Below are 12,509 nucleotides of genomic sequence, written 5' to 3'. Positions count from 1 at the left end.
CATCTACCAAGAAACTTGAGAATATCTTATCCAGGCAGTGAGAAAGGGCTGACCAATACCAACGAGATGTGTCCAGTGTGCTGCGATGGTGACTGCCATGGAACTATGGGAGTCATGTATTTTGAAGGTGGTTTCTGCTTGGAACCGTTCCACTGTATGTGTGGGAAGTGACATACACATACAGAGATAAATGTGGGTAGTGGGAGTCAGTTTATAGCTTGATGAACTATTGCTGATCAGTGAGGTGGTACTGAAAGAATTGAGAAGAAGATGCTTGTGTGGTAGGATTGGGAGATCACAGAATGCAGCTTTGAAGAAGCTTCTGGGATGTTGTATAGCTCGCTATCACTCTAGTTCTGCAGCTAATTCTCTCTGCTGTTTTATCCCAGAGCTCCAAGAAACCTCTGAGCAAGCACAGTCCAAGTTCAAAAGTGAAAAGCAAAACCGGAGACAACTGGAACTCAAGGTGACAGCCCTGGAGGAAGAGCTGACTGACCTTCGGGCCGAGAAGGAGTCTCTGGAAAAGGTAAGTTTTATAACTGAAGTTCCTTTGTTGAGCTCCAGTGGCCAGGATTAGCTGTTTAATATACATTTTTATTTTCCTTTTAAAAATTACAATAGTATACAAATAAGACAGAAAAGTATTGGGTTAGCCAAAAAGTCCATTATGTTTTTTCCTTACAATGGCTCTAGTAGCTCTTAGTTGTCTTTAACTTCATTTGAAACAATTTTGTTAGATTGTATTGTGACAGCTGTCATATCACATGCATTTAAAATAACTTAATCAAAATTGGTGAATTTTTGTGCAGCCACTTTAATATTGAAGATGGAAGAAAATACCCAACATTTTTGTCATATTATGCTTTATTATTTCAAGAAAGGTAAAAATGCAACTGAAATGCTAAAAAAGATTTGTGCAGTATTTGGAAGAGGTGCTATGACTGATCAAACATGTCAAAAGTGGTGTGAGAAGTTTCTTGATCAAATAATTCTTTGCTATTTTTACATTTTGGCCAAATAATTCTTTGCTGTGGGGCTGTCTTATGCATTGGAAGATGTACAGCAGCACCCCTGGCCTCTACTCATTAGAAGCTAATAACAGGAGATAGCTGACATACTCAAAACATCCAAACTAATAAAGTTATTGGTGGAAATGAAAAATGTGTCTTTTATTTTGTGAAAGAAACATAATGAACTTTTTGGCCAACCCAATGTAAAATAAAATACTTTTTTTTCACCCTGTCTAATCTCATGCGTTAGAAGTAACAACTATAACCCTGACTGCTGTGGCTCAGTGGTTGAGCACCAGCCTGTGAATCAAATTGTCACCGGTTCAATTCCCAGTCTAGGGCACATGCCTGGGTTGTGGACCAGGTCCCCAGTAGGGGGTGCACGAGAGGCAACCACACATTGATGTTTCTCTTCTTCTTTCTCCCTTTCCTTCTAAAAAATAAAATAAAATCTTTTTAAAAAGTGACAACTATAATGTGTGGTTTTTATCCTTCCAAATTGTTTTCTGTGTGTATAAAACATACATATACATAGCTACACTGATACTATTTTTTTGACAATAATGGGATCATGTTTGATGCTTTTTCACAACGTCATGGACATTGTACTGATAAGAACGAGAACCTCCTCGTTCTTTTTTAACTGCAGCATTGTAGTCTACTGTGAGGCTCTACCGTAATTTACTTAACTATTCACCTTTTGATGGATATTCATGTTTCTATTTTTGCACTATTTCAAGCATTGCTGCATTGGACATCCTTGTACTATGTAACTATTTTTGCAAGTTTATTTGAGCTTTCCCAGAACATGGATTGTTGGAATTAGAATTGTTGGGTCAGAGGAAATGCTACATATCTAAATTTTTTAAATAAACATTGCCCGGTTACCCTAAAGCAGCGTGTGCTGGCGTATCCTCCCAGCACCGTGCAAGCAAACCCATTTCCCATGCCTTTCCCAAATCTGCGCAAATCAGTTTTTCTGATCCTTATTGTCTGATGGGTGATGTGCTCTCGTTTTAATATGTATTTTTATTGGTAGTAAGGCTTTCATATATTTAATACCCATTTGTATTTCTTTTATGACTTATCTTTTTAATATTTTTTTGCCCTCTTTCCTATTGTAATATTAGTTTGATTTGTAAATTCTAGTAAAGGTATTCATCCTTTGCCAGTCATAGATGTCACAAATATATTTCTAGTTTTCTGTTTTTAAACTTTATTCATAGTATCTTTTGTTGTGTTAAAATTATAACATCAGGGTAATTTCAGCCCCACTGAATGAAGTGGGAATGTTTCTCTTTTTCTGTTTTCTGGAACAGTTTAAATATAGAAAGAACACACTGTTTCTGAGGTTTCATTAAAACTCTTTAGTAAAGTCCTTTTGGACTAGTGCCTTTTAGGGGATGCATCTTAGGCTACATTTATAGTTTCTTCTGTGATTTTATGAGATTTTTTTAAACCAATTTGTTCTGATTTTTTGGCTGTTTTCAGTTTTTTGTTATTATAGATCCTTATAAAACACTGTCTTTATGAACATGATTTATTACTTTCTTAAGATAAATTATAATTTGTATAATTTCTGGGTTTGTATATTTTGAAAGTCTTTTCATAGGACTGCCAAATTACCATCTAAAGAGAGTGTAACCAGCCTGGCTGGTATGGCTCAGTGGATCGAGTGCTGGTTGCGAACCAAAGGGTTGCTGGTTTGATTCCCAGTCAGGGCACATGCCTGGGTTGCAGGCCAGCTCCCCAATTGGGGGCATGCAAGAGGCAACCACACATTGATGTTTCTCTCCCTCCCTCTCTCCTTTCCCCTCTGCCTAAAAATAAATAAATAAAAATCATTTTTAAGGGATTATATAAATAAATACCCATTTATTTTCCTAACAGCAGAATGTGAAAATGTCTACTTCACTGTTAAGATATTCTCCACCTCTTAAATAGAATTGTAGTTAAAACTCTTCTTGTTTTCCTCCTTGTCACAATTTTTCTCAGCCAGGAGCCAAGAATGTTAAATATATAGGGAAAAGTAAGCTAAAAAAAATGCATTGTTTCCAAAAATGAAGAAAGGACCCAGTGAGGTCAGTCACTACCACCACCGTCTCCGTGTATCCTCTGTTAAAGAGCCAGAGCTGATGATGGTTCTCTTGTCCCTAAGAACCTCTCAGAAAGGAAAAAGAAGTCCGCTCAAGAGCGCTGTCAGGCTGAGGAGGAGATAGAGGAAATTCGCAAGTCACACCAGGAGGAATTGGACAAACTTCGGCAGCTTTTGAAAAAGGCGCGGGTGTCCACAGACCAAGCAGCCTCGGAGCAGGTAATGAGAAACTGAGCACTTGGAAGCAAAAGGAAGGCATGAAGGACTCAGGAAAGTTCCTAGTTTCTTCTTTAACCTTTATGGTAACATTTCACATGGTCAGTGCTCTCACTTTTGGAGAGAGGAGAGCACAATCTAAATATATGCAGAAGAGGCAGGATTCAAGTGGATAAGCTTTCCATTTTTAAAGCTTGGTGGAAATTTAACTATGTAAGTAAAACATGACAAAAAAAGTCTTTATAAAAAATTCCAAACATGATAACGCTAAAGTCCTCAACCACCAGATACCATGCTTCAGACCCATTACTGCCCCAAAGAGGGGTGGGGAGGACTGATTTATGTAATCAGGCGGAGAAAGCAGGGACGGTGGCAGGGCCCAGCTGGATCTCTAGTCCATCTGACAGTGACCTTTCCCCTCGTAAGTTCATAAATGCCTATTTGTTTGCTCAGGTAAGTAGAGTGAATTGAGACCCTCAGTTTGATCATCTCTGGGAATTTTGACAAAATTAAATTTTTTCTGACTCTGTAAAATCTAGGGCCTGGCCCTGAAAAGTAGGATCACATTACGGCCCTGCCCTCTGGGAACCTGTCTAGACAAGTCACACCTTTGTCTGGATGGAGCCTTTTGGAGTCCTGACAACTAATGACATCTTCCTTCTCACCTTAAAAAAGTACGTTTCCTTTCAAAGTAACCAAGGTCTTCCAAACAGTTGTTTCCCTGTGAAGTCGGGCTGTTAGCTTATGCTTTTTGCCTTATAAAAGATAGGCTTCTCTAGACGCAACTGGACCCCCAGGATGTGGCGATTACTTTTCTTGGCAGCTGTCTCTAGTACAGGCTGAGCTGCAGACCCAGTGGGAAGCAAAATGTGAACACCTGTTGGCCTCGGCCAAGGATGAGCACCTGCAACAGTATCAGGAGGTGTGTGCACAGAGAGATGCCAGCCAGCAGAAGCTGCTCCAGCTGCAGGAGAAGGTAGGCGTTTCCCTGGGGCCAGACAGTTCGGGCAGGGCAGCCCAGTTAATTTGAGGCAAGCAGATTGTCTGACGCTGTAAGTTCTTGTGAATGTAAAGATGCTAATAGCTTGAAAACAAAAGTCATGCTTGTTCAACTCTCCACAGTAATCTCCTACATATTTATTGGAGTGGCAGGTGAGTGACCTATAAAAGTAAAAAGCAGCACTAGTATTCTGGCACATGTTTTCCAGGACTATTTGATCCTTCCGTAAAAAAATTTTTTATGCATTTTATTTATTTATTAATCCTCACTCAGGGATATGTTTATTGATTTTTAGAGAGAGAGGCAGGGAGGGAGAGAGAGAGAAACATTGATCAGTTGCCTCCCATATGTGCCCCAACCGGGGATTGAACCCGGAACCTTTTGGTGTACGGGACGATGCTTCAGCCAACTGAGCCACTTGACCAGGGCAATCTTTCATTAAGCGAGTGTTTATTGCGTACCAGTCGTGTTCCAGACACCGTGTTAGGGAAAAGGCTTACAGAGAGCTCTGCCTGCAAGAGTCTCACAGTTGAGAAACAGAGACAAGAGAGCAACAAAGATGAGCATTAAGTTCTGTGAGGCCCGGAAGGGAGTGCCCGAGGGACAAGAGCCAAGAATGACAAGTGGCTTTGGGAGGGTGAAGAGGCAACAGAACATCCTGGAAAAAGGCACTGAGATAGGATGGAGCGTGGCTGTGGTGGGAGCCTCTTGGTATAAAAATAAGACAGACAGGCAGACAGAGGAGGTGGCTTAAGGTCAAGGTATGCCAGTCTCCATATCTTGGAGGTCAGTTTCTTTCCTTAAAGTATCCAGTTGAAAGTCTTTGACTCAGAGATGGTAAAGGCAGTCTGGTAAGGTTGCTTCTGATTTCCAGTGTTTATATGTCTATATGACTAGAGTTACAACGCCCTTTTTTCATTATATTCTTGACCTGATTAGGAACGAGGCAAGTGACCTTATTGAGAAAGAGGAGGACAAGGTGGGAGTGGGGACGGAGTGATGAGGAAACGGATGCTCTGAGTCAGCAGGCCCAGGGTGGGCGTGGAGGGTGTGGACACCAGCGGACCTGCACGAGGCTGACACTGAAGATGCTTAGGGCAGCTCTTCTGCTGCTTCCTGGCCTTCACCTGGCGGTCCAGGTGCCCGAGCCCACAGCCACAGTCTGTTTGTTTTGCAGTGTTCCGCCCTCCAGGCCCAGGTCACAGCCCTGACGGAGCAGAATGAACAGCACATCAAGGACCTGGAGAAAAACAAGTCCCAGATGTCTGGGGTTGAAGTTGCTGCCACTGACTCATCAGAGAAGGTGAGCCGGTCATTTGAAGAAGCAGCGAACCATGTCACTAGGCATTCAGAAAAAATGCGGCCCATTCGTTGTGTTGATTGCTTTTTTTCCCCCTAACTCTGGCGATACACCACTTGCCTGACTTAAGTACAGGTTAACCTTTGGAACGTGTCGTGGTGGTGGTAAACCCTGAGGGCTCTATCCCGAAGTTTTGACAAATGTGGGAAGGGCCTCTAAGTCACAGGAGAGGAGTGGGGAGCGTGCCCAGCATCTACTAGCCACGGACCCTGGGAGCCCACGGCAGCTCTCGTGATGGTCACGGTGGGAGGGCAGCAATAATACACGGCCCGTAAGCTGTCTCGGGCACACGTGCCGCAGCTTACCTGTCCTTGATGGCCTTCTGTCAAGTGTAGTCTGTCATTGGCATTGTCCTCTCCACGGTGCCCATCAGTGTCTACGTTCATGACCAGCTGTGTCCTGCTGTGGAGTTCTGAGAAAGCTTCATTGCAGCCTTCCAAAACCTTTTCTGGAATTTGTGTGCATCCCTTCGTCACTTGACTTGGCAGCATACGTTTTGATACTGCGTTTTTCTCTCCTCGCATCTCCACTCAGGTCAAGAAGATCATGAACCAGGTGTTCCACTCCCTGCGGGGCGAGTTTGAGCTGGAGGAGTCTTACAGTGGCAGGGCCGTTCTGGGGACTGTCATGAACACCATCAAGGTACAAGCCAGCTGTGTGCTGTTGCACTGAAATGGGGTCTTGTTTCTTAAGTGCTTTCTAAGGGGTGGTGAGTGAAAAATTACTCAAAACTGTGCATCAGTAATTCAGCAGCCTGGAATGACTTTATCCAGACAGATAGATATGGGCAGCCTCCTGAGGAAGGAAGAAGCAAAGGTGTTTGAGCTAGACGACTAGTTGGGTGAATGGGGTCTGAAGAACTGGGAGTGCCTGCTGTTTACCTCTCGGTGATCTCCTCCTCCTTGGCTTTTGAACAGTTGGTGACTCTTCAGCTGTTAAACCAACACCAGCAAGACAAGGGAGAGAGCAGCAATGAAGAAGAGGACGAAGACGAAGAAGAACAACAAGAAGAGCAGCAACCTCGGAGACCTTCCCAGAAGCAGTCAGTCTCAGCCAGTCCTGAGCCATCCCAAGTGCCCCTGAGCAGGGAGAGGCAGGAGTCCCCCATGGTGCTGTTGGAGCAGGTCGTCAAGGAAGCTGAGCCATTGCCTCCTGGGCCCCTCCACACCCCCCAGGAGGATGCACAGGGAAGGGAAGGAGAGCCCACAGAAGCAGAGGCACTCTCAGAGATGAGAGATGATTCCCTCCCTGCCGAACTGGCCTGCATCCCCTCCCAACGAGCTCTGGGACCCCCGACTTCAATCCCCCCTCTGCCTCCGAGCTGTGTAACGGTGGACTCTGAGTGTGAGGAGGCATTTGCTGCCAGCCCGTTGGGAAATGCCTGTGTTGAGGAGCAAGAAAGCTCCACAAAACTGTCCCTGACTTCAGACTCTAAGAAGGGGGACCCACTGCCCTTGGAGCCTGAAAGTTCAGGAGGAGAGCCTCAGCCTCCAGAGAGCCAGAAAGGGGAAGGTGCCGCTGGTTCCACTGGCCCCTCCGAGGCGCTGTCAAGCACAGAGGCAAGTTCTGCACCTGTAGGAGCAGCACTCGGACCCAGCCACTCTTCTCAGCGTTCCAGGTATGTCCCCTTGAGCAGAGTCAGGGACAAGGTGGCTGCCAGATTGGTTTTTCCAGTGCTGGCAACTCATCCTCCAGAGACCGAACGATGGACTAGCTCACTTATTCATTCCTTCATTCATACATGTATTTATGCAGCAATACCTACTATAAAAGGCTCTGTAGGCACCATGACAGTGTGGTGGGAAAAGCAGATTTGGTTCTTCAGTTAAGGAGCTTACAGTCTAGTGGGGGCTGTTATAAAAGTGTTATAAAAATATGATAAGTAGTCCTAGCTGGTGTGGCTCAGTGGATTGAGTGCTGGCCTGCGAACCGAAAGGTGCTGGTTCAATTCCCAGTTAGGGCACGTGCCTGGGTTGCAGGCCAGGTACCCAGCTGGGGGTGTGGGAGAGGAACCACACATTGATATTTCTCTTCCTCTTTTCCTCCCTTCCCTTCTTTCTCAAAATAAATAAATAAAATCTTTAAAAAATATGCGGTAAGTTTAAAAAAAACAAATGGTGTATAACAGAAAATAAAGGGAAGTTATTCTGCTTTAGATAGGGTGGTTAGGGACAGATTCTGGGAAGGTAACATCTACATGGAGACCCCAGGAATAGAAGGGGGACTTCCACGCCAAGAGCGGAAGAGATTTCAGAAGGTGGGAACAGCACAGGCAAAGACCCTGCGGCTGGAGGGGACACGACACAGTCAAGAAACAAGACACGTAGTAGGAGGACAGGGGTGTGAAGCTGATGTTGGAAAACTAGACGGGGCAAGTCATACGAGATTTTGTGTCACCGCTAGAAGTTTGGACTTTAAGTGCAGTGAAAAGCTATTAAAGGGGTTTAAGCAGAAGAGTGACTTGGTCTGACCTGTTAGTTTAAGAAGATCCGGCAGCCTGTAGGCTGTGGAGGGCGGCCAGGTGGGAGGCGCTCCAGGGCGGTCACCCCAGCTGCTGGGTTCTCACGCGGAGCCTGCGGGCGCTGCGGTCTGGCGCAGGAGCCTTTTCTGTGACTCGATTTCCTTGATTTTTTTTTTTTTCAGTCTTTCTGGAGATGAAGAGGATGAACTGTTTAAAGGGGCAACTCTGAAAGTTCCAAAGTTCAAAGCACAGTCTGAGGAGGAGGAGGATGAAGACGAGGTGGTAAGGAGATCCCAGGCACTGCTGAGTCCTCACGCCCCTGGCTGGGCGGCCTTCCCCACTGGCTCTGAGAGGAGAAGTGGAGTCTGCTGGTGGCCCGTGGCCTGGGCCCTGTGTGCAGGGCCCTGTGGGAGCAGGCTCGGGGCCGGGAGGGGGCAGCTCTGTAAGCACAGTGGGGATGGTCACATACCGCTGTGTTCTTGAAAAGGGACCGTGAGTTTTATTTTAAGGGAAGAAAGTTGGCCAGATTAGTCCTACATTAGAATGCTTAAGCCTCAGGTTTCCTCAGATTGTCTAGGATATTACTTATATTTTAGAGTTGGAAAGGACTTGGAAGATTGTCTTGTCTGGCATCCTTATTCGTAGTCAAAGACACTGAGGCTTGGACGGATGATTTATGAACCGAAAGCCACAGACAGACTTAATGGCAGAGCTAGGGCAAAACCCTCCAGCTCTTACTGTGACCACCTGTTTCCGAGCATTTTCTGCTCCCTCCACCTACTTTCCAGCCTGCTGCCTGGTTGGGTCCCCACAAGGTCCCTGCATAGGAAATGGGTTAGGTGCTGACGGCATAGCTGCGGTGTGTGAAGCTCCAGAGCGAAGGCCAGCGCAGCGAGTTGCTGCTGGAGCACGGAGCAAAGCCCCGGCCCTTGCATCTGCAGTTCCCAGCGTTCTTGGCTGTCACTAGGACGACACTTTGCTGTGACAGGAACTTCACTGGAGCAAAATGTGGATGTAGAGCACGGATCAGCTTCAGGCTCGATCTGCCCAAGGAATAGAAATACGAGTTACAAGCAGTATATCATTGGTATTGGTACAATTGACCATCAGGTTCATTTCTATTTCTTAGGGTGTTCTGTAAACTTAAGTACTTCACAGATGTTCTCATTTAACCCTCTACTAATCCAGTGAGGTCAGCACTTTTATCCCATTTTATAGAAAAGAGGACTGAGGCACAGGAAGGTTAAGTAACACACCCCGGGTTATATAGCTGGCTCAAGGTTATATAACTGGTAAATACAGAGCCAGAATTTCAGTGGGCACAAAACCAAAGCACTGAACCTCATTTTAAAATCCTGTACTGTCTGCCCTGGCCGGTGTGGCTCATTTGCTTGGATCATCGTGCCATATACCAAAAGGTTGCGTGTTCAATTTCTAGTCAAGGCAAATACCCAGGTTGCAGGTTCGATTCCCGGTCAGGGTGCATACGGGAATTCAGCCAATTGATCTTTCTCTTTCACATTGATGTTTCTCTCTCTCTCTCCCTCACCACCTACCCTTCTCTCTAAAATGAAAAAAAAAAAAGGCAATGAAAAAATGTTCTCTGGTGAGGATTAAAAAAAAATTGTATTGTCAGAGTTTAGAGATAACTTGACTGATGCCCAGAGACAGGTACAGGGTCCATTAGTTGGTGGTAGGGATGGGGTTAGCCCAGGCATCTCTGACTGTTTGGCTGGCCCTGTGAAGAAAGATCCTGGGCCAGAGTAGCTCACCAGAGCAGACAGTACCTTGGTAGAAAATACTCAGTTAATGCCTGTCTCCAGCATCCATCCCTGCTACCCTGTGGGACCTGTTCCCTGCCAATCCAGAAGACAAAGGCCAGGAGCCCAAGCCATGAAAATGGGGCGAGAGTCTCCTCCATGGCCGTAATCCCCCTCATCCTCCTCCTGGTTGGAGAGAGTGAGGGTAGGGCCAGTGGGCCCAGGGGAGTGGGAGGCTGTGGCCCTATGTTCTGGGCTGACTTCATCTCTTGGGATTCTCCACCTGCTAATGCGGCCAAACCTCTAAATTCAGCTCTCTCCAATGATGGGGCCATGTTCAGAGCCAGACAGGCCACCTTAGGCCACAGCGTTGTTTTTTTCAAATGTCATTGTACTCTTCCCAGCCTCCCTTCATCCTCCTGCATCCTCCCCTCCCTTAGGGCCGATCTGCTCTGCTTCTTTGTCCTCCTTCCCTCCCTCCCCCTCGACCCTCCTTTGTCCACATGAAATATGTAAGTTACTGCGTGAGAGGAAACCTGTCAAACCAACACATGTATTTCACAAATAAATGACACAATTAGCCAAAGTTGGTCTTCTTGTCTCTGTTGGAAGATTGCTTCCCTTCTCTGCCTGCTGTCTCAGCTTTGTCTGGACCCTTGGGTTTGCTGGCCTCAGGGTCAGTGCGTTCAGTAAAACCCTCATCAACCGCCTTCTTTCCAGCCTGGAGCTGGACAGGGTGTTGGCTCACTCCACCTTGCAGAGGCGGGAAGTCCTCTGGCGCAGGAACAAGTGAGGACTGACTGCTCTTTTCTGTTTTGTCAGAGCATGAAGGGACGCCCACCCCCAACACCCCTTTTCGAAGATGACGATGATGATGACATTGACTGGCTGGGATGAAGACCAGGAACCTGATGCAAAGGTTTCTCTGCTGACCCTGCCCCGAGCACGTTTTGCACAGCCAGCCCAGGTCTGGGTGAGCCCCAGGGAGAGGCAAAGGTGCGCGTTCTGAGGACAGGAGCCCAGGTACCTGAGCTAGCCAGCTTCTGAGCCCCCCACCTGGCCAGGGGGAGAGGAGCGCGGGCCTGTCCTCAGAACGCCGGGGTTGGCAGCGGCTGACCCTGGTCCTGCCTCGGAGTCCCATTTGGAGGAAGGGCTGGCAGTCTCCTCCCCGGTCATCACCTACGAGAGAGTCCTGCCCTCTTCCGAGCCCTTTCATCTCCTCCCCAACTCGGACTGCTGTGGGGAGGCCGCCTCCGTCTCCCAGCATTGGGGCCTGTCACCTGGGGTGAGGCCTCCCTGGTAGAACCGAGAGTGGACTACATTATCCAAACCCCCATTCAGTTAACAGCCTTGCCTGCAGTCCTGGCACATTACCTTTTCTCTGCCTTAAGTCTTTGAGATAAAAAAAATTAAAATAAATATCTATAATGAAACATGACTCAAACTCTTGGGGAGAAAGGACTTTGGTTCCCAGGGCTGTCTGCGCCCCTCTCTGGGAATCTGAGGGTAGGAGCGGTAACAGACCCGGGCCAGTTAACGTGCACAGACCATTGCGACGGGTTCCCTTTGGCACGTCACAGTGGCACCCTGGAACTTCAGGCCTCAGAACAAAATCAGCACTCTGCTGCCCCAGCTTGTCCCCGACACGTTAATTTAAGGCTTAGGACATCGTGGTTCTCTGAGGACCACTCCTGTCACCCACTTGCTCCCGCATGCCGGGCCCTATACCCTGGAAAGCCGCGCAGAGAAGGTAGGAGGGCCCTGCGTTCCGTCCGTCACAGCACCTGAGATTCTTCACCTGGAGAGCAGCTGCCATTCATTCCCTCTGACCTCGGGGCCAGGACTACTAAAGAAAACAGTAGTAGTATTTTTACTACTTCAGAGATCTTCCAGAGACCATTCAGTCTGCAAAAAGTAGAATCATTTTAGTAATGATGTTCCCGATTTTAAGTTTATAAGATAGGAACCTGAACTCCACTTTGTCTGCCTGACGTCACCCTCGGCAGTGACAGCTCTGAGCCTGTCCCCGCATGTGGGGCTGCGAGGCAGTGGGAGCTGCCATTTACAGAACTTCGTTGTTTAACAAACAGGCGCTGCCGCTGAGCACTTCACACACTGTCCCACCCCCAGCAGCCCTTGCAGAAGACACTGTCGTCCCCATTTAGAGGGGCAGCCTGGCCCTGCCGCTTATTAGGGTGGCGTTGTTTGACCTCCCAGTGCCTCAGCTGCTCCATCTCTAAGACAAGGACAGGAAGTTTCTACCTTGTTGTGAGAAGCGTATGAGTTAATATTGTACTGTGCTTAGAACACCGCCCAGAAGTGCTAATACTAGCTAGGTGTTGATTTACAAAATTTGTGTTGAAATGCCTCCCGAGTCTTAACCATGTAATCAGTGTCTCTATAGAGTGCATAGATTTTTTTCTAAAGCCCTTTGTTCTATAAAAAGCCTGAAATGTATCTCACACACACACACGCGTGACTGTCAAACTGAACAGGTGACAGAACACCCGAGGAGAGAGGAGTACCCGAGGGAGGACGCCCGAGGAGGTCGGGACATGAACGCAGGTGCTGGGGGCTCCATCAGTGAGACCACACAGGTCACTGGGA

At 47.1% G+C, this 12,509-nt stretch overlaps 1 protein-coding gene across 3 annotated transcripts in view; it reads left to right on the top strand.

The window, feature by feature from the left end:
• Positions 1-11,335, top strand: part of FKBP15 (FKBP prolyl isomerase family member 15) — a 48,812-nt gene extending 37,477 nt beyond the window's left edge. For all 3 annotated transcript variants that reach the window (XM_045840529.1, XM_045840528.1, XM_045840530.1), the window contains 8 exons: positions 390-526; positions 3,169-3,324; positions 4,145-4,297; positions 5,499-5,624; positions 6,216-6,323; positions 6,599-7,299; positions 8,325-8,424; positions 10,725-11,335. In XM_045840529.1, the coding sequence (XP_045696485.1) occupies positions 390-526; positions 3,169-3,324; positions 4,145-4,297; positions 5,499-5,624; positions 6,216-6,323; positions 6,599-7,299; positions 8,325-8,424; positions 10,725-10,799 (1,556 nt within the window). In that variant the 3' untranslated portion in view covers positions 10,800-11,335. The remainder of the gene's footprint in view (positions 1-389; positions 527-3,168; positions 3,325-4,144; positions 4,298-5,498; positions 5,625-6,215; positions 6,324-6,598; positions 7,300-8,324; positions 8,425-10,724) is intronic.
• Positions 11,336-12,509: the final 1,174 nt, after the last annotated feature.

Source organism: Phyllostomus hastatus, unplaced genomic scaffold (genome assembly GCF_019186645.2).
Source record: "Phyllostomus hastatus isolate PE091 unplaced genomic scaffold, TTU_PhHast_1.1 phas_contig_34, whole genome shotgun sequence".
NCBI classification, from domain to species: Eukaryota; Metazoa; Chordata; class Mammalia; order Chiroptera; family Phyllostomidae; genus Phyllostomus; species Phyllostomus hastatus.
This window is presented reverse-complemented; position numbering and strand designations above follow the sequence as displayed.